Source organism: Colletotrichum lupini, chromosome 3 (assembly GCF_023278565.1).
Source record: "Colletotrichum lupini chromosome 3, complete sequence".
Taxonomy (NCBI): domain Eukaryota; kingdom Fungi; phylum Ascomycota; class Sordariomycetes; order Glomerellales; family Glomerellaceae; genus Colletotrichum; species Colletotrichum lupini.
The window spans coordinates 2,599,739-2,622,266 of NC_064676.1; the positions used below are offsets into that span (position 1 = coordinate 2,599,739).

General features: G+C 53.9%; 8 protein-coding genes across 8 annotated transcripts; 3 read left to right on the forward strand and 5 right to left on the reverse strand.

Moving 5' to 3' along the window:
- Positions 1–535: 535 nt before the first annotated feature.
- On the reverse strand, positions 536–5,324 carry CLUP02_05540 (uncharacterized protein; the record flags this gene model as incomplete). The annotated part of the gene is made up of 23 exons (XM_049284546.1): positions 536–555; positions 616–749; positions 795–847; positions 889–915; positions 995–1,123; positions 1,191–1,325; positions 1,423–1,497; positions 1,622–1,709; positions 1,948–2,055; positions 2,593–2,677; positions 2,750–2,786; positions 2,856–2,900; positions 2,959–3,070; positions 3,136–3,593; positions 3,661–3,739; positions 3,809–3,884; positions 3,959–3,978; positions 4,035–4,070; positions 4,145–4,275; positions 4,361–5,016; positions 5,078–5,101; positions 5,151–5,220; positions 5,277–5,324. The coding sequence occupies 23 exons, from the start codon at positions 5,322–5,324 to the stop codon at positions 536–538; spliced, it is 2,646 nt and encodes an 881-aa protein (XP_049141689.1).
- Positions 5,325–8,047: 2,723 nt separating this feature from the next.
- On the forward strand, positions 8,048–9,478 carry CLUP02_05541 (DnaJ domain-containing protein; the record flags this gene model as incomplete). The annotated part of the gene is made up of 4 exons (XM_049284547.1): positions 8,048–8,083; positions 8,143–8,212; positions 8,269–9,105; positions 9,159–9,478. The coding sequence occupies 4 exons, from the start codon at positions 8,048–8,050 to the stop codon at positions 9,476–9,478; spliced, it is 1,263 nt and encodes a 420-aa protein (XP_049141690.1).
- A 499-nt stretch (positions 9,479–9,977) lies between these two features.
- Positions 9,978–11,761, reverse strand: CLUP02_05542 (WD repeat domain-containing protein; the record flags this gene model as incomplete). Its single annotated transcript, XM_049284548.1, has 2 exons — positions 9,978–11,127; positions 11,184–11,761. The coding sequence occupies 2 exons, from the start codon at positions 11,759–11,761 to the stop codon at positions 9,978–9,980; spliced, it is 1,728 nt and encodes a 575-aa protein (XP_049141691.1).
- A 441-nt stretch (positions 11,762–12,202) lies between these two features.
- CLUP02_05543 (ribosomal protein L10) lies at positions 12,203–13,282 on the forward strand (the record flags this gene model as incomplete). Its single annotated transcript, XM_049284549.1, has 3 exons — positions 12,203–12,376; positions 12,459–13,222; positions 13,276–13,282. The coding sequence occupies 3 exons, from the start codon at positions 12,203–12,205 to the stop codon at positions 13,280–13,282; spliced, it is 945 nt and encodes a 314-aa protein (XP_049141692.1).
- A 347-nt stretch (positions 13,283–13,629) lies between these two features.
- CLUP02_05544 (MutS domain V) lies at positions 13,630–16,907 on the reverse strand (the record flags this gene model as incomplete). The annotated part of the gene is made up of 3 exons (XM_049284550.1): positions 13,630–13,692; positions 13,806–16,352; positions 16,437–16,907. 3 exons carry the CDS (start codon positions 16,905–16,907, stop codon positions 13,630–13,632), a joined length of 3,081 nt encoding a protein of 1,026 aa, XP_049141693.1.
- Positions 16,908–17,017: 110 nt separating this feature from the next.
- CLUP02_05545 (uncharacterized protein) lies at positions 17,018–19,353 on the reverse strand (the record flags this gene model as incomplete). The annotated part of the gene is made up of 10 exons (XM_049284551.1): positions 17,018–17,254; positions 17,361–17,561; positions 17,697–17,855; positions 17,906–17,957; positions 18,027–18,365; positions 18,461–18,483; positions 18,555–18,582; positions 18,609–18,979; positions 19,069–19,209; positions 19,300–19,353. The coding sequence occupies 10 exons, from the start codon at positions 19,351–19,353 to the stop codon at positions 17,018–17,020; spliced, it is 1,605 nt and encodes a 534-aa protein (XP_049141694.1).
- Positions 19,354–20,288: 935 nt separating this feature from the next.
- On the forward strand, positions 20,289–21,230 carry CLUP02_05546 (uncharacterized protein; the record flags this gene model as incomplete). The annotated part of the gene is made up of 1 exon (XM_049284552.1): positions 20,289–21,230. One exon carries the CDS (start codon positions 20,289–20,291, stop codon positions 21,228–21,230), a length of 942 nt encoding a protein of 313 aa, XP_049141695.1.
- Positions 21,231–21,489: 259 nt separating this feature from the next.
- Positions 21,490–22,197, reverse strand: CLUP02_05547 (uncharacterized protein; the record flags this gene model as incomplete). The annotated part of the gene is made up of 1 exon (XM_049284553.1): positions 21,490–22,197. One exon carries the CDS (start codon positions 22,195–22,197, stop codon positions 21,490–21,492), a length of 708 nt encoding a protein of 235 aa, XP_049141696.1.
- Positions 22,198–22,528: the final 331 nt, after the last annotated feature.

A 22,528-nucleotide genomic window follows, 5' to 3' on the forward strand; every position in this document is an offset into this window, starting at 1 on the left:
GGGGGCGAGTATGCACGAGGCTGGATACTTGGGAATGGCAGGGCGACTTGCTGCCACGACATGGAGCATCGCCCTCGGATGTTCCACCATACAGGCTTGCCAGTGGCTGGAGTCCATTCAGACACAAACTAACACGCAGTGCGTTCAGTGAATGGGGCCGTTGAGCAAGGCCTAGCTGGGTCTTGTTATCAAGGCACTTGGAAGCAACCGCCGCCCATCAAACGAGGTTGGGCTGCGCCACGTGGGCGGGCCGTAAATTCGATGTCTCTCTGGTCGCATCCCAGCTTGTGTAAAGGCTCTCAACGTTCGTGGCTCGACATAGCCCAGTCGGAGCCTGAGCGTGCAGTTGTGGGGCTCATGGACGATGCGACAACATTTTCTTCTTCAGGTTTCCTTAGACCGAATTTTGTGCTGCAGTAACACAGTTTGAAAATTCTACTAAAAAATCACGATCAATCGCCTCACGTTATATCGAACTACTTAAAAAAAAAGTTCAAAAAAATTGGTAGCTTCTCTTTGATTGAGCGTGTCATCCTTAGTGCAGGGGCCATGCTACTGTGAGGGAGGTTAGTGACTGTTGCACGATTCGAACCCGGTCTTTCAGAATAAACTTACATCTTCTCTGTATCGTTTCAAATTGACCAAATGCCCGAAGGCGAAAGCAAGCGCAAATTTGGCCCCCTATAGAGGGCGTAAGTTCCGCACCAGTAGGTCCGTGCTCAGCGCCTGAGGCAGAGGCCATTCTTAGGCTTCATCCTCAGGCCAGAGCTCAACAACCCCTCCTCCCCCTTCACCTCAGCGAGAGAACCTGAATGTCAGTGCTGCCAAAATTTTGGTGGGGGATTTGCTGCGTTTGCGGGACATCGGTCTTTACCCCGCCAAACACACCAAGACCCCGTCACCACCAAAGTCATTCTCGTCGAGACTCAGTGTCGCTTACCACAAACTAAGAAGATCAATATCTTTTCATATTACCCTTCAGACTTGGTGATACACTCGACATGGCGAACATGATGTTTTTTTCGTTGAGCAACCCGGAGACACCGGTGCAGTGCATCGGCGCGCAGACGACAATTTTTTGTGGCCCGGCCGATGAGGGTTTCGAGTTGTGTGCGGGATAGACCTTGGTTGAGGGGAAGAGAAGTTTCATGCCCGGGGGATAATTTTTTCATCCGCCGCGGCTGACTTACAGCAGAATCTCCCTCCCCTCCCCTCCTTGCCCTGGCCCTTCCGGCCTTTCCCTTCCTCCCTTTCTCCTCCGTCCTGTCAAAGGACCGTCTGAGGTGTCGGGGAGGGGACCACCCCTGGGAACCACCCTCCCCTTTCTGTTTCGTTTCGTTTTGGGCAGTTCGTTAGGGTTGCAAGGAAGCGGGATTGAAACCTGCATTGAAACTATTGAGTGTATGCAACTAAACGAATGACCAGGCCCTTGCCAAGGGGGCGTGAGATGGGGAAACTGCCCCTGTCCATTAATACGGGGCTGCTTTGGCAGTACATCTCCGGGTTGTGCAATTGGCACCTTCAAATCAGCAATCATGTTTGGACAAGTTCTGACGATGCTTTCTTTCGGTCTTGATTAAGATGTGCGTTGCTAGAAGCGCGATCTCCTCAAGTTGCATACCTGAGGAGTCTCATTGCGAAGGCGGTAAGAGTAGGCGCTGCCAACCACATGGCGGTAGATCATGTACAGAGCATAGTTCTTTGAAGGTCTTGAAAGGTGATTCAAGCATCTCGCCCGTTGAAAGAAACAGACTCTTGTTGCCATACACTTGGCAGATACATGGCGAAGGCTGCTATTTATCGGTGCCAAAAAGAAAGAAAAAGAGCTACTGTAAAATGAAAGTCTGTTCAAGGAGAGCACATCATCCGCCGTAAACTGCTAGGTAGAGACGCTATTCATATCCGTGGGGTTCCAAAGTGGTGCAATGCCGGATCTGTTGACAGGACATGTCTGCTATGAATATTTGGGCCAGAGTGTTCGCAGTCATCGTTGGCTTGCACCCGTCGTAAAGTCTTGTTGAATCCGCAAGACGTCCGGACATTGCTTGATATTTGCTAGATGTTGCGCACTATGCAATGCACAATACCGCCGAACATTGGTCAACATGCAGTCAATGTCTTCAAATGATCAGATAGTAGGAGACCAAACTGACAGAAGAGGTTCCCACTCACGCCTGTGATACTCAAGGGGTATCCTGCCGGCTCCTCTCCTTATTCCGGATATCTAACTCCCAAGCTACTCGCTCGTGATGCCTGGCTCCCAGATACTCAACGGACGAGTCCATATAATAACTCGAGACACCAAGCACTTGGTAATGAGACCCATTCTTTCAACACCCAAAAGCCAAGAACTAATTTCCCAGCGTGGGTTAGGCAAATCGTATTTCGGAACTTTTGCTTGGGGGAATATGTGTTCTAAATTCACGACAAGCTATAGGCACATGTTGAGTGACATATCTGTTTGTAGATTGGATGACTGAAGACCGTAGCCATCGGTCCAAAACTATTGCAATATCCTACTCAAGACATGTATGGGTTCGAATTTCAATCGACTGCCCATCTGCATCAAGTCAATTGACTCGGGCATCTCACTCCTCATCACCCCGGCCAAGCATGCTTTCCCTTTCCTTACCCAATCTCAACGCCAAATCACCCCATACCAGCTTGCGCCAATGATCTGATCCCCATCAGTACCACGAGGGGCCGTGTGGACGTTTCATCCCTACGGCAAAAAGCTCTTTCCACACACTTATCGCTGATGAGCGCATGAGCTCGTAGGTTCTCACCTACTTGTATAGCACGACGACGGGCCGTTCAACGGCCTATTTTCCGCCGGCCCGGGCCCTCTCCAGAACGTCTGGTGGTGGGAGGTACTCAGGGCCAAACGACAGCGGGAGAAGCTATTCACGATGATCAGCCCAAGAGTTTGGCTCAATGACTTGGGTTTTGTGAACTTACGGCTTCCAGTCTCATGACTGCATACTTTCCGTCCTTGTTGAACATGAGGATGGGCGTTTCCAGGTCCACGAACTCACGGATGCTAACAAAAGAAATGTCAGTCAAGGGTCGCCTTGATGGTTCATGATATGTGTCCGAAGGCTGCGAGACTAGGGTATCTTCAAGAGGTTGACCTACAACTGCCGGCACATGCCACACGGGCTACACGGAGCCTCAATATCGGTGGCTACGGCGACAGCTTTGAAACCCCGGATGCCCTCTGTGATGGCCTTGCCAAAGGCTACTCGTTCGGCACACGTGCCAACCGGATAAGAGGCATTCTCAACGTTTGCTCCAGATGTGTACTGTCCATCTTTAGACAATAGTGTGGCTCCTACGCGGAACTGACTGTAAGGGCAGTACGCCGTCGCCTTTGCTGCCGTTGCCTTTTGGTGAAGCTCAGTCACCTCGGCTGGAGTAAGTCCGTACTTTTTGGCTGTCTCGGCCGTCTGAGACTCATTGGCGATATCGAAAACCTCTGGTGTGAAGCCCATATTGATCTTAGGTGAGAGCAAAGATATGTGTGGGAAAGGGAGTGATATGATGAGGTTGAGAGATGAGGAAGCGGACGTGATGTATGAGACGAATCTATGATCCTATGTGTGTAGTTTGGATGATGGGTCCACGGGCTGCTGCTATTAGTTTGTTCTCGGCGGTCTCTACGGTGGGAACGCCCTCTGTGAGAGCTACTGGCATGCTCCATTTATGGGGGGTCCGGGTGCCAAAAGCGCCCCCCGGCCGTCTCCGAATTCCGTTTGCGTCTCCTCAAAGTAATCTTTTTGCTATCAGTTTTGGAACCGAAAACCCGCACTTGCCATGAACCCTCCCGTCCTCTCCCAACCGTCGCAGACGTCCGTTTCCGCCTCCAAACTTCCTGCCTAGTTGGGCTGCTTACACTCATGACATTAGACCCCCGGATTGGACGGACATCCCCCCCATATGACCATGGCTTAGCATGTACGCCTCGCCGTTCTGCAACCACTGGACAACCCCGCAGTCTATCCTTAGCTGATTACCTACCTTCAACGCCAACTTACGCCTTGCCGAGGGGTATCGTAAGCGGGTTCATGGCACTAGGTAATCGATATCCGTGAGCTAATGCCTTGGTTATGGGGTCACGAGATGTGCCTTGACGGGATACACTTACGAAGAGCCGCCGTCGACCACCAGGTTTGCTCCCGTGATATAGGAGCTGAAGCCCGAAGCTAGGAATCCGGCTACTCGAGCTACTTCTTGAGGGCTACCTGGTCGCTCGAGGCCCACGCTTGCTTCCGATGCCTTTGGATGAGGAGTGTCACTTTATAGATTCATCGGGCCTAACTTTCTCCTCTTCGCCCTTGTTTTTGTGGGGGTTTTGACTTACTTCCTTTCCTTGCAAGACCGCAGGCGGGAACTGGGAGTTCATTCCCTTCATATCGACCTGTATGGCAACACTGATCAGTACCGTTCTGCTCAGCTTGGGGAAGCAGAGCACTCTCACCCCGTTCAAATCTAGGCCAACGTCGATCTGGCCCGGAGAAATGCAGTTGATCCTCACCCCCGAACCTTTGAGCACAGCAACGCCGGCTTTCACGACACCAAGCGCGGCGTGGGCCGCCATCGTGTAGCACGGCCCCCAGCACCCGCCATACGTCGATGCCACGCTGCTGATGACGATGATGCTGCCGTACTTTTGGCTCTTTGGCGCCGCGTTCGGGTACGATTGCTTCTCCGTCAGTTTGGCCATGGCGGGAGGCGCATACTTGAGCGCGAAGAAGGGCGCCATGGAATGTGCCTCGAAACACCGCTGGAGGTCGGCTGGTGTCGTTTCGTTGATGGACGGGGGCCCGAGCAGGCCTGCGGATGACACCCAAATGTCGAGGCGCCCAAAGGCATTGAGAAGCTCGTCAATGAGAACCAGAGTCTCTTCTTCTTTGGCAACGTTGAATGGATAGGGAATAATCTTGGTGTTGGGGTGCTCTTGGTGCACCTTGGTGACGAGAGGCTTGAACGTCTCATCACTGGCCGTCTTGTCGCATGCTGGACCGTGTCATTCATTTTCTGTCCTCGGTTTCGTTCAAGATTTTGGTTGTCATCTTACCATATATAGAAGCGGCCCCATGAGCTGTCTATGTATTAGTGACGCCTTTTCGAGGTAGCGAACAAACTCCTACCTGCCAGCTCTTCGATGATAGCCCGTCCAACAGGCTGAGCGGCTCCTGTGACAACGCAGACGAAGCCATACTGGCCACGATACTTAGTACACCATGCATGAACTTCTAATGGTAGCAATGACGTACAAGCTTGCCATCGGCGCGGTAGGGACTGAAGTCAACAGTCGTATCCATCTTCGCAATTTATGAGATGATGTGCTAACTAAAGTGAACCGTAATTACATATACGTGAGAAGAACAGAACCTAACAGAGTCTCCTCTCAGATAAAACAAGGGAGGCCGAGCTGAAATATTCAGATTCGATACAAAAAGTCAGGAGCAGAAGAAGTAACCTCAAGTTGTGCCACACTCGAGGCTAGACTCTGAGCGGCTCAACCTTGCATGCCCAAACGGGCCAATGCCGTCACCAACACGCGAACTGAGATGATGCTTCTCCGAGGGGATTGGCAGCCTTTGCAGCTACCAGACTGTGGAGGCGAAACTTCCTCCAACCAGTGCAAGATTTATGCTGTTTTTTGGTCAGAGATAAGGTATTGCAAAATCAATATAAAAACCATCGACTCAGGTGTTGTTCCACTCGCTGACTTGAGAAGTCAGTCTTTGTACATGCCGTAAGAACATGGCTCAACTCAGTCTGCGAAACCAGTTAACGGTGGGTTTCGTTGCTTTGGGGCCGGCATTGGCTCTAGCTTTCAGCCCGCGCGGGGTGTCCATTGAGATCCGCGCCTACTACCGATATCAGTGACATTCAAATCATTTTTGTCTGATTGGAGGATTCTGGTCGTAGGCCCGGACGACGGAGATGCTCATATCTCCCCCACCAGCTTCCAGTAATAATTTGATCGCATACCTACCTTACAGATCGGCCTATCATATGCATTTTGACGGTTGCTGGTCATTGTATGAGCTGATCATCATAATATCCTGCAGTGCTGTTGACCCTAATGCAATTGTTGATCATACTTTGGCAGCCTTTGAAGCCTAGAGTAGTCAAGCATTTAGAAGGTGAACAATACGTCGAGGAATCGCGCGAACTTTCTTTCATTCAATGTGACCCACTGCAGGGGAAGTAAGCCGGTGTAACTCTTGAAATCGGTTTGCCCTGTTGGCAGCGACGGTTCTGGAATACCTTGGCCAAGTATCGAAACCCGTGAGGCTAAGACGCCAGCTTCTGCTGGTGTCTATGCCAGCTGATTTCCATCGATGAGAAGTGGAGGAAGTTATACTGTGGTAAGAGAACCGAGTATCGGTATGCCCAAGAGTGCTGGTTATCTTTCTTAGAGATACTGAGCTTATTCAGGGCCGAGTTTCAAAGGAGCAAGAAGTGTACCGTTCCTAGGACGACACTGTCCGAGCACGACCAGAGGTGCATTGGGTACCTAAGGTCCGAAATCACGGACATCTGCAGGATGAGGAGGATGACCTGAACACACCCGCAACCGGGTCAACGTTCTGGAAGGCCGGGAACCTCAACAAATATCTTATGAGACGATGCGACACAATAGAGTGCGACCACGCATGACTTAAAGATGAGCGTAGTCTGATGCCATCGGCCGAAGTCGTGGGGGTTTTTTGCCAGTATTAGGTATGAGGTTTACAGTTAATATTGTGTTGCCACACGTTCAACGAACTGTTGAAACATGAATACTTACAACCAGGCATATTTGTTTGATGAGCAATTAGTAGGGTGAGTGCCGGCCTCGGAACGCTGATGTGACAGTACGACAAGGAGGTTGTCTCGCACTCAGCTAGAGACTGGTGTAAGCGAGCATGTCTGTTTGCTGGAGGCTGAGCTATCCACCGAGCAGGCAGTCGCCAGCGGTGACTGATACTCCTATGGAGACTGGTCCGCCGTTCCTGCGCAGTGCAGAATGACGATGACGGATGAGAAATCCACCTCTACCTTTTGCCCCGCTTAGCTAAGATTCCCGTCGGGTGGTGGGGACCAGATTGTCGGAAATTGTTAACGGGCTACTTCTGCGATACGTCGGATGTGTGGGATAAGAATAGGCTTCGAGGCTGGTTGGGGAAAGGAAATCAGGCTGAGAGACGGCGCAGATTGTTATCAGAGACCCCTGGAAGGCGGACAAAGAGTTATTTCTGGGGCGATCAGGGTCCGTCCTGCTGGTCCTCGAGGTAGGAGTCGAAGGACCGTCAAAGACCCCTCGGACCAGGTACCTATGGTAGGAGAGGACGGAGAGGCTGCAAGTATTGCATCATCAGCACCGCCACAGTGGCTGGAAAGAATTCCATGTTCTTCCATCGATTTCAATTTGGGGCCATTTGGGCGCGGGACATGCGCAAGGCGACCCGCCTTTGCAGCCTGCTTCTCCCTTTATTGTGAAAAATCCAGTGTCCCAGTGTCCCGTCACTAGCGCACTTCGGTCCATTCAGCCAAGGTACATTTCCACCGTACTCCTCCCCGCCAGGAACCTCACCCATCAATAACTTCCTCGCCAGCCCGGCTACAGATCTCCTCTCAATTTTTTCCTACTTTCCCCCGCAACTATCTCCCTCTTTCTAGTTTTACATCAGATACCCAGTTGCGCAATCGCCATTCTCGACTTCTTTCAGAAAGTGAGTACCTCTCGGTGTTTCCTGCAGCGCAAAGCGAATCGGAGTTATGTTTTTACCCGCCAAACTAAGTCCGCTTTACCTCTTTCTCCTGCTGAGACGGCTCTACCCCGAAGCCGCCAAAAAACGATGGTTTTCTCTGCTTCGACCCTGTCTTTTTCGCATCACAAAAGCGGGAATGCGCAAGACGACACTGCAAACCTAGCGAACCATTTTCGATTCATTCAGCTGACATTTGGTCACCCAGGCCCCTCCATAGATTCCTATTCAGACCTCCGGTTATCGTCAAGCCTTAGATAAGGATTACTGTACCAACCAGCACGATGGTCAAAGAAACGAAGCTCTACGAAACCCTCGGCGTACGTTGAACACGGAAGTGCCTCCAAAGAGCTGGGACAGATCATTAACATTGAAACAGGTTGCGCCGACGGCGACCGAACAGGAGCTGAAGAAGGCGTACAAGACAAATGCCCTGAAGTACCACCCTGGTAAGCACCAATAAACCCGCCGCATCCTCACGGGCCGGCTGACAAGACCTCCACAGACAAGAACGCCCACAACCCCGATGCTGAGGAGAAGTTCAAGGAGATTTCCCACGCCTACGAAATTCTTTCCGATTCCCAGAAGCGTACTGTCTACGACCAATATGGCGAGGCTGGTCTCGAAGGCGGTGCCGGCGGTGGTGGCGGCATGGCTGCTGAGGATCTGTTTGCTCAGTTCTTCGGTTCCGGTGGCGGCTTCGGCGGCGGCCTTGGAGGCATGTTCGGTGGCGGCGGCATGCCTAACCGCGGACCCCCCAAGGCTCGCACGATTCACCACACTCACAAGGTCTCCCTCGAGGATGTCTACCGCGGAAAGATCTCCAAGCTGGCTCTCCAGCGGTCCGTCATCTGCTCCAAGTGCGAGGGCCGTGGCGGCAAGGAGGGTGCTGTCAAGCGCTGCGCTGGCTGTGATGGTCACGGCATGAAGACCATGATGAGACAAATGGGTCCTATGATCCAGCGTTTCCAGACCGTCTGCCCTGACTGTAACGGAGAGGGCGAGACGATCAAGGACAAGGATCGCTGCAAGCAGTGCAACGGAAAGAAGACCATTGTCGATCGCAAGGTTCTCCACGTCCACGTCGACCGTGGTGTCAGGAGTGGCACCAAGGTTGAGTTCCGCGGTGAGGGTGACCAGGCCCCTGGCATCCAGGCTGGTGACGTTGTTTTCGAGATCGAGCAGAAGCCCCACAACCGCTTCACTCGCAAGGAGGACGACCTTCTGTACCAGTGTGAGATTGAGCTGGTGACTGCGCTGGCCGGTGGAACTATCTACATTGAGCACCTCGACGACAGGTGGCTCAGCATCGAGATCCTTCCCGGTGAAGCCATTGCACCTGGTATGTCAAATTCCGTGCTGCCTTTCATGTTCGTAGTTACTAACACGTCACAGACGCTGTCAAGATGGTTCGCGGCCAGGGTATGCCTTCTCCTAGACACCACGACTTCGGCAACCTTTACATCCAGTTCAACGTCAAGTTTCCTGAGAAGGGCTGGACAGAGGACCCCGCGGCCTTCGAGGCTCTCCAGAAGTTGCTTCCCGCCCCTTCGCTGCAAACCGTTCCTCCCCCTGAGGCTATGACCGAGCCCGCCGACCTCGAGGATCTCGACAACTCTTCCCAGGCTAGAGTCTTCGGAGGTGCTGGCGGTATGGACGAGGACGACGAGGACGGCCACCCCGGTGCCGAGCGCGTGCAGTGCGCTTCTCAGTAAATGACGTCATGTTCCGATGGTATTGGTATTACGAGCATCTCTGGCGTGGTGGGGGGAAGGGGGCGTGGGCGAGATTTCTTTTCACAAACCCGTTCGACAGAACGAAATTGCATATTTTCTCCAGTCACGGATGAACGGACACGGTTGCATGAAAACGGTGAAGGGGCTCGCCGTTGGGAGACCGTTCTCAGATGGTGGAAATCAACCAGCCACGACGTCTCGCCTAGACGCCCGTGTCGGGTTCGTCGAGAATGGAGGCTGGATTCAAGTGGACCAGCACACATTAACAGGGAAATCTGGTCCAGCGCGTGCTTATTCTCAAAACATCACTTGGCTTCTTTTGCTCGACGGACATTCGAGACTTGGTAGGAAGGCGTTCACGGTCATAGAGAGGATAATTCGCTGAATCGAATTGATGATAAACGTGCCTGATTTGCTTTTGCCCGCCTGATGTATGCAGCCCCCGCAACGTAAATTTTGACGCAAGTTCTTCCCATGTCTATTCTTTTGACACAGGCTCGCCTTCAGCCTGCGCTTGTTCCTCGCCTTCTCCCTCCTCGCCATGCTCATCATCGCCTCGCTTGCGCAAGTCCTCGGTATTGTAAAGCAATTTCCTCACCTGCTCGTGAGACATATCGAACTCAGCCTCACTCACGCTAGCGTCCTGGATTCCAAGATCCTGGGACGAGAAGGCGGCGCCGGTCCATCTAAAAGAGACGATACCGTTGGGTGCGGCGTCGTTCTCTGACGGGTCAATGGTCACCAATATGCTCGTCATTGAGTTCTCGGTAGCAATAGGTGCTACGTGAAGCGGGTTTCCAGGGAGCGAGATGGTCTGTACGTGTGAAAGGGTGTTGTCTTCCGCCAAACGAAGGACGAGGATGGCAGATACGCTGATTATCGACTTAGCTATCATGGATTTGGTGTTAGAGATAAGAGTGACGAACCTTTCGCATACTACCAGGACGACAGGCACCTGTAAGCCATTCTCCGTGACATTGGCCGAAAGCAGCTGGGCGACAGCGACCTTTGTAGTCTCCTTGTCGATTTGCTGAACTTGCCCCAGGATATCGAATTTGGAAAGGACCTTGCCGTTCTCCCAGTCCCAGGCGAACAGCTCGCTGTCTCCGCCTCCCGAGACCAAGATATCCTGACTCGGCAGCGTCAGCGCACTGATGAAGTTGGCGTGGCCGAGGCAGAAGCCCTCGATGACGTGGGCGTGCGGCATGAAGCGCGAGACACGGATGTGCTCGTCGCGGTCGGCCGTGATGATGTACCGGCGGGATCCCTTTGACGCAAGCGTCAGCGCAGTGAGCATGGAGACGTGGCCGATCTGGAGCGTGTGCTCGAACGCCGGCTGTTCCTTTGTGACGTCGCGCTTCGACTTTTGCTGCTCGCGCAGCTGGCTCTGGAGAGCGCGGAGGTTGCTCTTGGAGTGCACTGTGAAGGAGTTGGCTTCCGGCGTGAATGGTTTGGCAAGCGCGGGGGCCGTTTCGGAGGCAGCCTCGGGCTGAGCCGCGGCGTCGGAGGATTGCGATACTTCCGAGGGGATTAGCGGCAGAGAGTAGACGTCTCCGAATTTGTCTGCGCTCAAGATGGTTTCGCTGTCTGGGCAGATGAGGACCGAACAGGGACGTTTAGGCATTTGTCTTTCGAGTTATGTGTTAAGGCTAATGTACATGACGGTGTAAGTCGGACAACGTACCTCTGGCTCAACTCCTTCAAGTTTCCCTTGCCGTCGTGCTCAAAGACCCAAAGAGACTTGTCATGACCCGAGATGGCCAATAGGTGACTTCCGTTGCTGGTGGTCGTCATGATAGTGATGACAGGGTAGTCCGGGACTCTCGCAAAAGCTGCGCCGCGGTTGTTTTGCTGGCCATCCCGGTTGTTGCGCCTCAAGTTCTTGGTTCCCTTTCTCCTATCTCTTTTCTGCTCTTCGGCCTTCTGAGGTTCGCTGTCGACAACCATGGCATCGGTATCCTTGACTTCTTCCTGGGCCTCTTCCGCCTTCCCCTCCTCGCCGCTATCGACTCTCTGACGCTTGGCGGGCGGTCCATCCTCCTCGTTGGCTGGAGTTGAAGGCGTGGGAACACCAGAGCTCACTTCAATCTCAACTTTCGCCGCAGCAGCTGACGCAGCAGCAGCAGCAGCCTTTTCGACGTCGGGATGCTTCCATGTTGAGATGTGAGCGCCGTCTTCCAGGCTGAAAGAGTGAATCTTTCCACCCCTGGCAGCAAAGATCACATTACCCGCAGGCTCGAGGCAGTTGTAGAGAACCTTCATGGTGAAAATGCGACTTATTCAAAGTTGTCCTCGCTCAATTGGCATGAGTTGAAGTTGCGCCTGCAAGGGACGTAGAACTTTCACTTCAGACTCATTGCATCTGAGCACATGCCCCACCACCAGATCTCTGTGAGGAAAAAGAGCGGTACAAGCTAACATGTATCTTTTTTCTCCAAAGCTTGGGCCAGCAATCTGCCTGCAGGCTGCCCCGCGCTTGTCCTCCTCTGGGACTAGACCCACTCGGTTGCCCTGATGGGGGCAGCGGCGCCCAGCCGCAACACACACCGAAATTTCGTTTGGTGAAGCAAAAAGCGCAAATTCTGGGGACAGCCTTTTTTTTGCCTTTTACAACATCAACTTTTGATACCCAAATTCCCATCACCAACCAATACCCAAAATTTCTTTTGCCCTTAAACAACCTGCCTTCGTAAATAAGAAGATATGGGGGGCAAAACTGCGAACAAGGCCGGCTACTTCGACAAGCTCAAGGGCTTGCTCGAGGAGTACAAGTCCATCTTCATCGTCACCGTCGACAATGTCAGCTCTCAGCAGATGCACGAGATCAGACAGTCCCTCCGTGGTGAGGGTGTCGTCCTGATGGGAAAGAACACCATGGTACGTTTTTCGCGACGCGGAGCTCAATCGCGCATCGCCGACCTTGGAAGAACGCGTTTGCTAACCTCAGTTTGAAATCTAGGTTCGCCGTGCCCTCAAGACCTTCATCCCCGACTCCCCCGAGTACGAGCGTCTCCTTCCCTTCGTCAAGGGTAACGTTGGTTTCGTCTTCACCAACGGCGAGCTCAAGGACATCCGTGACAAGATTCTCGCCAACAAGGTCGCCGCCCCTGCTCGTGCCGGTGCTCTCGCTCCCGCCGATGTCTGGGTTCCCGCTGGCAACACCGGTATGGAGCCCGGTAAGACCTCTTTCTTCCAGGCTCTCGGTGTCCCCACCAAGATTGCCCGTGGTACCATTGAAATTGTGTCGGACCTGAAGCTCGTCGAGGCCAACACCAAGGTCGGCCCCTCCGAGGCCACCCTCCTCAACATGCTGAACATCTCCCCCTTCACCTACGGCATGGGTATCGCCCAGGTCTACGACCAGGGCAACTGCTTCCCCGCTGATGTCCTCGACATCTCCGAGGACCAGCTCCTCAAGACCTTCGCCGGCGCTGTCACTGCCATCGCCGCCGTCTCCCTGGCCATCAACTTCCCCACCCTTCCCTCCGTCATCCACTCTTTCTTCAACGGATACAAGAAGGTTCTCGCTGTCGCCATCGAGACCGACATCTCCTGGCCCGAGATCGAGGAGCTCAAGGACCGTATCGCCAACCCCGACGCCTACGCCGCTGCCGCTCCCGCTGCCGGTGCTGCTTCCGGCGGCGCTGCCGAGACCAAGGCCGAGGAGAAGGAGGAGGAGAAGGAGGAGGAGTCCGATGAGGATGGCGGCTTCGGCGGTCTCTTGTATGTTCACCCAACCCTTCTGCGCGTTTTGCCATTGCTAACATCCTTTCTAGCGACTAAATTTGACGGGAAATCGGTGATGTTACGGCTACTATCTGGGCTACGAATGGGTTTACGAAGATACGTGGATCTTGATCGCTGTATAGATGGGTTGCCGGTCAATCAAGCACATCGCATTTGACGGCAAAAACAATTCGCTCTTGACTCTTGGTGATGTGACTATGCTCGTAAGCATTCACTTCTCCGTCTCTCAAAGGTTAGTACTTGCTTATTTTTTGTTTCTATAACTTCCCCCTCGCTTCCTATGATTATTTAAATGTTCAAGAGCTTTTTAACCCTGATCTACTTGATGTCACACAATTTCCGTATGAGAGAGCAACTTCAATCGTTATCTTTACTTTTCAGCCTCAGTTCCACGTGGGTATCATGGCTAACATACAAGAAGGTACAGGTTTTGATATCACACCGCCCTATCGTACAGTGAATTTTCCCCACCGCTTCCCATGCCGCCAAACGTGATGACCACCACGCCTTACTTAGCCTAGATTTTTTCAATACCAAGAACATTTTTCGCAATGCTTACAGCCGCTTCAGGCATATTGGCCAATTTTGCAACCTTGAGTGCGTGACTCTGCCTGTTGATGCCCTTGACCAGCTTATGAATGTAGACGAACCCGCCGTCCTCATCCTCGTCCACATCTGTACAATACATCTCCACCCGTACCCGTTCACTCACACCCTCACCCTCGCCACCGCCCAACCCATCCCGCACCGCCAAGTCAGCAACACGGTGGAAGTGCGTGGCGAACAGCGTCCGACACTGGTTGACGGTCACCAGATGATGCAGACAGGCGTACGCGACCGCTGTGCCGTCCTCGGGCGTCGTGCCGCGGCCAATTTCGTCCATGATGACAAAGGACCGCGGCGTCGCATTACGCAAAATGTGCGCCGTCTCCATCATCTCCACCATAAAGGTGCTCTGGTCCCGGTAGAGGTTGTCCGCGGACCCGACGCGGCTGAAGAGGGCGTCGACGACGCCTATCTCGGCGTAATCGGCCGGCACGTAGCAGCCCACCTGCGCGAGGATCGTGATGAGGGCGTTTTGGCGGAGAAAGGTGCTTTTGCCTGCCATGTTGGGCCCCGTGATGAGCCAGAGCTTCGCCCCTTGGGAGCCGGAGCCGGAGCCGCCACCTACTAGGCAATCGTTGCGGATAAAGGTGCGCCCTTGCTCGTGGAGTCCGCCCTCGACGGTGGGATGCCGACCGCCGATGATGGTGTGGCCGGTGGAGTTGTTGACAATGGGCCGGGTGAGGCCCTGCTCGACGGCGAGCTTGGCAAAGGAGGTGGCGATGTCGAGCTCGTCGAGGACGGCGGCGTTGCGACGCAGCTTGACGAGGTTGAGCACGACGGCGGCGCGGAGGGCGTGGAAGACGCGCTGCTCCTCGGTGCGGATGCTGTGCCGGGCGTGCTCGAGCTGGTGGCCGAGCTGCGTCCACTCCGGGTCGTGGAAGGAGCTCGTCGACTTGCTGGAACTCAGGGCCCTGATGCTGGTGGAGGCGCGGGCGGCGTCCTTGCCCCTGATATGGCAGAAGTGGCCGAGGGCCGGTGACCAGCGAAGGGTCAGGGAAGCGGCGCCGTGGCGGTCTCGGAGCGTCTCCGTGAGGGATTCCTTCTCAGCGTGGAGGGCTGCTAGGTCGGCGTGTAGCCGGCGTAGGACGGCGCTGGCTTCGGGTTTCATGATCCACGTCTCGTTGTCGTCGGCGTAGGCCTCCCGGACCGAGGTGGGGCGCTTCTTCTTCGCGGCGGCGGCGGAGGCTCCCTTGGGGAGAGCAGCTGCATCATCTTCTGTGCCTTCGTTACTGACGATTTCCTGGGCGAGGGCCATCATTTGCCCTGCCTCGCTAGCCTCGATCTCATGCTGGTGGACGATGCCCTCCTCGTCGATGGCATCCTTGATACGGCGCGCGAGACTCAGGGGCCCCTTGAGGTTCAGGCGGGCCGTCATGTGCGCGAGGCACGTTGTCTCGTCGGCTGCTTCCGCCAACAGCTGATGTATACTGTTGGTGGCATGGATCGTGTTCGCCAGGGCCACCAGGTCGTCCGGGTCGCCTCTGCCGAGAGCGAACTTCTGCACGAGTCGCTGGGAGTCGTGGCTGCGGCGGAGCAACAGGACCACGCCGTCGCGCAGGTCCGGCTCCTCGATGAAGCGGGCGACCAGGTCCTGCCTGAGCTTGATGGTGTCGAGCGACGTGGACGGCGCGCTGAGCCAGTCATTGAGGAGCCGGGCGCCGCTCTTGGTAGCCGTCCGTCTGATGGCGTGGAGGAGGCTGCCGCGAAAGTTGCCGTCCCGGATCGTCTGTTTAATCTCGAGTGAGCGCACGCTGTTCTTGTCGATGCTCATGATTTGCATGTTCTCGTGTCGCGTCGGCGGCTGCAGCTTCATGCTCAGCCCTAGCAGCCTCTCCTTGACGTAATGCAGCAGGAGGCTGCCGGCCGTGACCTCGCGTTCGGTGAAGGCATCGCGCGTGGCCTGAGGGATTTCGCTCTCCAGCATAAAGGTCCAATCAGAAAGACGCCTGATGTCGCCGAGGGGACTGTACGTGACCAGATGACGGTCCTCTGCGAGAATGGGTAACAGGCCATGGTCGGTCTGGGCCTGGATCTCGCTGTCAAGCACGACTTCTTTGGGGCATATCCTCGACAAGATCGAAGATAGAGCCGACAGATCGGTGGCCTGCGTGTAGAACTGGCCGGTGGACAGGTCTAGCCAGGCGAGGCCCAGGGGTAGCGGTGGTGGTGCGGCAGAGTCACCAGTTGCCGGAGTCAGGCTCCGGTCAGCGGCTGAATGGGACGAGTCTGGGGCTCCTGTCTCGTCTACCCCTCCCCCGGACTGGGCTGTCGTCGCATGGATAGCCAGCACGTAGTTATTGGCATAGGGATCCATGAAGTTCTCATCAATCAAGGTTCCTGGCGTGATGACACGAGCAACTCTCCGATCATGCAACAGGCCACCGGACTTGACCTTCTCGGACGCATTATTGGGAAACTCCTCAGCAATGGCGACATAGCGATTCAGATCCTGGACCAGCATCTTGAGGAACCGATCCAGCTGAAAGAAGGGAAAGCCGGCCTAGTAATCATCACATATCAGAACCAAAGAACACGAGACTAACAACGCACGTTTTTCTGGTACACGAGAGGAGAACTAATTTACCATGGAAACCGGACCAGCACTCGTCTTTTTCTGAGCAACCTTGAGGTTCAAGAGGGGGCCGAACTCCTCGGCGTGCTCAAAGTACAGCTCATAGAAACCGCCGACTCGCGTCAAGAGCACGCAGTTGTCGAATTTTTGCATGTTGCGGCGCGCTTGCAGCACCACGGTTGGATAGGTCGGGCCCTCATCTTGCACGGGACGGGGATCCAGCGGCAAAACGCCCTGGGGTAGATCATCCAGCTTCACTTTCGACTTTGTCTTCTTGCCCCTGGCAAAGACGGACAAGTGCCAGCTCCTCCCGCCCGGCAGTCCAGAAACTCCAACTTCTCGGCCGAAGCTGGAGCCGCGAGTCACTCCATTGCAGCGGCGTAGGCGGAGGTGAGGTGCGGAGACAGAACAAGATCGGGCAGTAGTCAGTAACGGGGTAACCAGATCATGACAGGCGAGTGTGGTGAGTGGTCGGGGTAACATGTGAGCATATCATGAATGTGAGCTGTTTGGACGCGATGTCGGTCCAAGTTTTTTCCTTTGGCCTTGTTGGTTGATTGGGTTAGTCAGTGTAGGTACATGCGCAAGGGAGCTTAGGAATGTAGTATGGTGCTGTGACGGCAAGCGGAGGCTACAGTCGAATGATGAGATAATGATTCGGGTAAAAGATAGATGGAAACCGGGGTTGAAATGGGCTGAATGGAAATCATGCGAGCGGCAGCGCGGACGTGAATTATCGCGAGATTTTTCGGGACGGTAGCTTGAATCCGCCCCAATCGATTGGCTCCCATTGGGAGGATTCTTTGCAGACGGGCCTGGCAGGCCGGTCGCTGTGAACTGCTGTGTGGGGCACATGGTCCAGGTGTCCGGGTTTGTGGTTCGCACCGCGTTGAGGTGCCTTAAGTTGAGGTAAGGTAGCATGGCATAATTACGTACAGACCGGGGTGGAAATGGCATGACATGTTCCTGAAGGCTATCGGCGATAAACGGGCAGTTAAACGAGGCCCTCTGTGTCGTCGGAGATGTGACGGCGGGGGGCCTGCTTACACCAACACAATTACACAATAGACGGGAGGCAATCGGACTGCGGGCAATAATGAATGCCTGCGGATACCTTGGGATCTGGATAAAGCCAGTCTATTGCGGTGGTAACGTAATCATTGCGGCAGCTTCGCCAACCGGATGCAGGACCAAACAAGAATGGAGTTGCCAAGCGGAGAAGAAACGGGGTTAATGGAGAAGGGGATACTATCGGAATTAGGGGTCCTGTACCCGCAGAAGTAAGGTCTTGTTTGGCCCATCGAGGCAGATAGAGTCGGTCTTGTAAGCAAGATTTGCGGCGAAAGGGAGGGATGTGTCAAGATCGCAGTTGCTGTGAGCGCGAAAAAGCCAAGAAAGGACAGCATCAATGACGATCAAAGATTGCGTTTGCTGTAGGGTGTTGCATTTGGGTAGGCACGTTGGTTCTTTTTTACGGGTACCTGCCTGGTGTGCATCATCGTCTTACGAGACTCTGTTTCGTCTAGCGTCATTCTGTTGGAGAGGTCGTACGTAGCAGGGACAAGCGTGGAGGCCCGTTGGAGTTGAAAGGGCCACAATTACAACAACCTGTTGGCCAAGATAGGGAGTTTCAATGGATTATGGTGTGTGGGTAACAGTGCGCTCCTGTAATGGATGACTGTATTTCTTTCCAGTAAACTCGTCTCGAGGGTGAAGATCTCAAGCCCCGGGTTGTTTTGGATGGAAGGTTCGGGTATTCTTGGGCCAGAGTTGCGGAACGATCCGGCATCGTGGTTGCCTCGTTGCAGCAAGGAGGTGAACGAAAGAACCAGAATTTCGGGCACAAAAACACAGTGTCTGACATGCCAACAGCGCCTAGACAACCACTGAGAGGAAGCGAACTCTCTGTTGGTGGTGAGGCTGGTGCTATAGTGCATAGCTCTGCGGGCGATGGTCGAATGATAACACCGTCATGTTGAGATTGACAGGGCGGGGGTCGCATCATATGTAGCGGCCATGGCCATATCGTGGCTCACCGGCCATTGGGATCAACGAACAGCTGGATCCATCACCTTGACCATTTCGGGTCTTTTGGGTCTTTAGGGGGAACTTAACCTATGAGCCTGAGACTGCTTGCAGGAAGGCGGATGAGGGTGGGCTGGAGACAATCAAAGATGGGCAGACGGGCAGAGGTTGCCGCCGCCCCAGAACACCCAATCTCCATTGTGCGGCAGCACCCTGCGTTTCTTGCCCTTTCCAGGGTAGCTTTGCTCGTGGTGCCTTCCTAGCTTGACAACTACCTGTATGTAATGTGTGCTGGCGGTGTCTGGGCCTGGACACATGGCAGCGGCGGCATGGGAATGTCCGGTTAAGATGGAAAGACATGGGCTGTTGTGTTTTGACATTGACGATGGATGGAGAAAAGAATCCGCATGCCAGGACCCGATCCGCAGCGCGCGGGGCTGCAAACGGGGGTTTGGTAAGGGGGAGAAAGCCAATGTGAACAAAAGATGGAGTTCAAAAGCAAAAGTTGCGTTGATGTTGTGCGAGTGTGGCTACTGAGACGGCATGTGTGATGATGGGGTGGCTTGGTCTGGCAGCGGCTGCTGGAGGCTATCTGGAGAAGACATCGTCGGATGTGCACGCATGTGGACGCAAGGCAGACGATGGGACAGTGCAACATGGGATTATGGGGAAATGGATGGTTCGGATCGTAGCATGCCACACTCATACCAGGCGACTGGATGATGCTTGGATGAGAGTCCACCCACTTCACCCAGGCTGGCTATCGAGGTGAGGTGTAATGAGGTTAGGTTGGGCCCGGAGAGTTGCGACGACGTGTAAGCACAATAATGCCACCCACTGCTTACCTCACCTGCGCCGGATACATCGCTTTTTGACGGAAAGGAAAGTACAGTCTGACCGCCATTACCTCCCTTTACCTTAGCACCTTGGTAAGCAGGTACCTTACTTTACAGGAAGGTAATGCGCTTGACCGGTAAATGGCTGTAAGGAAAGCACAATCCCCTAATCCCTATGTCCGCTTGATGGATGGAAAGTGCGACAGAAGGAAGAAGGAGCACCTTCGAGAGAGAAAGACAAGAGGACCCACCCGTGGCTCACGGGATGGCCGTTGTAAGCGGAGTTGCAACAAGTCGGTGAAAGTACCTGGGACGCCCGCCCTACAGCATCGAGGTACGTGGGGTACGTACCGGGCCTGGCCCCAAAAGTACGGCGCGGTTGCCATTCGGTATCGGCCGATTTCGACTCCTTCTCAGCCCATTCTCGCTCACTCTCCAAATTTATCATCAGACCCTTGGCCCAAACATGGCAACATGCGCCGTCATGTCGCCCTTTGCATTTGAAATATCGCCTTGTAGGTATATATCTCTTTTTCAGTGCCCCCCGTTTCCAATCCGTCACCCCTCATTTCCTACCGAACACTTGGTTTGATACGTCTACCTCGCCTGTCCATCTGTCTTCAGCGGATCCCATCCATCCCACACCCTTATCCGTCTCATCTGCTGCCAACACAACTACTACTACCACCACCACCGCCCACCACAACCACTACTATTACTCCCGCCGCTCCCAACATCCACGACTCCTTCCTGGTCCTCGATCCTCCCGGTCTCACCTCACTCTGTTATCTATCACTACCGAATACCTTATCCTACGACTTGTCTAGTATTTCAGATATTATACACCATTCTCCCGTTGCTGTTACGAACGTGTCTTCGATCGACAACAGACCGAACTCGCTTACACGCCCCGGTGCACTTACAACTTGAACCTCAATAACACCAAACCAACTACACCACGTTCCACGATAGAGCAACGCTGCTCACATCACATCCACCCTTTATGGCGGCGCATCTACCTACAATCAACTTCAACCCTTTAGCTCCCGTCACACCTCCGCCCGAGCATCTCTCCTTCCGGAAACCTGCACTTCCCCTGTCTGCTCAACTGAAACGCAAGGCCGCCGAGGCCAACATCACCAATGATCATGTCACAATGAAGAAGGAGCAATCCCCATTAAACAACCCGTCCATGGCCCCTCCAAAGCCGACGTCGATTCCTAGTGCGAATGCAGACCCGAACCAGCCGCCCATGGATCCCAGATATGTCGCCATGGTTTCGCGTATCGCTGCCTATTACCAGCAACGTTGCCAGGCTATCTCCAACGCGCAGCAGCAAAGATGCCAGGCTTGGGCCAACATGCACAGGCAAAAGTGTCAAGAGATGATGCAGGCAGCCATGCTGGTGGTGGCGTGGTACATCCGCGACCGGATTCAGCGGAGACGCCGGAGGCAAAAGAAGCAGTTCCGCACCGGCTTGAGGGCGCAGAGCACCCGATCCCGCGTTACAAAGGGCGAAGGAGTACGGCGCTGGGTCATGAATGTGCCCGAGGGCATGTCATCACCGCACATCCCGGGGCTTGATGACCTCGCTGACCAAGAGGAAGCCCACTTCTCCATGGACAAGGAGGTCCCACCGGACAAAGACACTAAGCTATTTGAGATGGCCGACAACATGATTAGGAGTCAGTACCGCAAGGTGGAAGTGCCCATCCTCGGCGTGCTAGGCTTCGAGGAGGACGAAAGCGAGAGTGAGAGCGAGGCCGACGACGACTTTGACCAGCTCATGGAGGATGAGCTCGAAGATGGGGAAGTTGAAGAATACGACGATGAAGATTTGGATCTAGACGATGAGGAGGACGAAGAGGATGGATCCGAACTCGTTCACCGCGGTACAGGCACTGGCACCGGAAGTCGGGGCAAGGACTCTGGCTTGTCATCTTGAAGTTGGTGTTTGGGGACTTCAGGTTTGCTTCTTTCTCGGCTTTTTGGTTTTTTTAATGTGTGGCGTTGAACGGCGGGCATGGACAACGATGTGACGATTGGATTAGTTACCCTGGGCGATCTACGTACCTTGCTATTTTGGCCACTTTGCACATAGTATCTATATATCCTGGACCGCGTCTGTAGGAAACAAAGACGAATATTCTTACAACATATTGAAATCATCCCATTCTACAAGTTTCAGCTGATGAGTGATCATCTCAAGCCTTGAAAAGCTGATGGATCTCTGCCTCTGAACTTGCAAAGTGATAGAAGTAAATGGGGGGAAACCTTAAGTCGGGGGATCGTATGTTGGCGGGCACCGATTTTTTAAATCTCGTGGAACAATCGAACCATTGCTTTTCGCTTACGAACAGCAAACCATGCCCTCCAACCAACCGGGGTTGGGCTTGTCTTTTATTGGCGCCACTTCCGTCGGTTGACATTTTCCGGTGCTGTTCTCTTGCACATGGGAAGTGGAGGGGGTCTCCTATGAAAGAGTGTGCCCTCGGGCTCTTAACTGGTGATCTGGTCATCGCGATCAAGCTGCCGCCGGTTCCCCATTTGACTGACAAGCGATATGCGCACTCATCTGCACGTCTCCCACTCCCTACAGGTTGCCCCGGATATCCACCTCGTTCTACCCTTACATGCAAGCGAAGGCGTACAGAACTGACACCTGCTCTGCCCGATGTCTCCCAATGATGTGACCTCTTCTTGTCGTTGTATTGGTGTAACTGTATTTGCGTCTCAAGCTCACAAGACCATTTTTTGTCAAATCGTGGTGCGTGATATTGCGTTTGATGGCTGGGCAACTGTTCACGAGATCCAATTCGAAGTTGTGAATATTTATGACCAAGTACCCTGACTGTATGATATGACTTTCCCTCTCTCACCATTTCCATCCATCTGATCCGTTGTATGGACATTGAAGTCGAAAGCGCGTATGGGAAACAATGCAACGTGGTCGAGATAGTGAACGAGTAATCCAGGTAGGGAGGTGCTTCTAACCAAAATACAATATTTAGCCACAGGGTAGTTCGTTGCGGAGCCCCCTTCATGTGTAACCTAGGTTTCTGAGAAGCGCTACGTACTCGCCCACTTCAGGCGCAGCAGGAGCATTTTGGACCGCGATACCTGTATGACCATGGATGAACCAAGGTAAGTTGCAAGTGCGCCAGTCGAAAGCAACCGTACTTGCGTGTTGGTGCATACCGGCTGGGGGTAAGTACACTCGGTCGAAAGCAATGAAAGTATGAC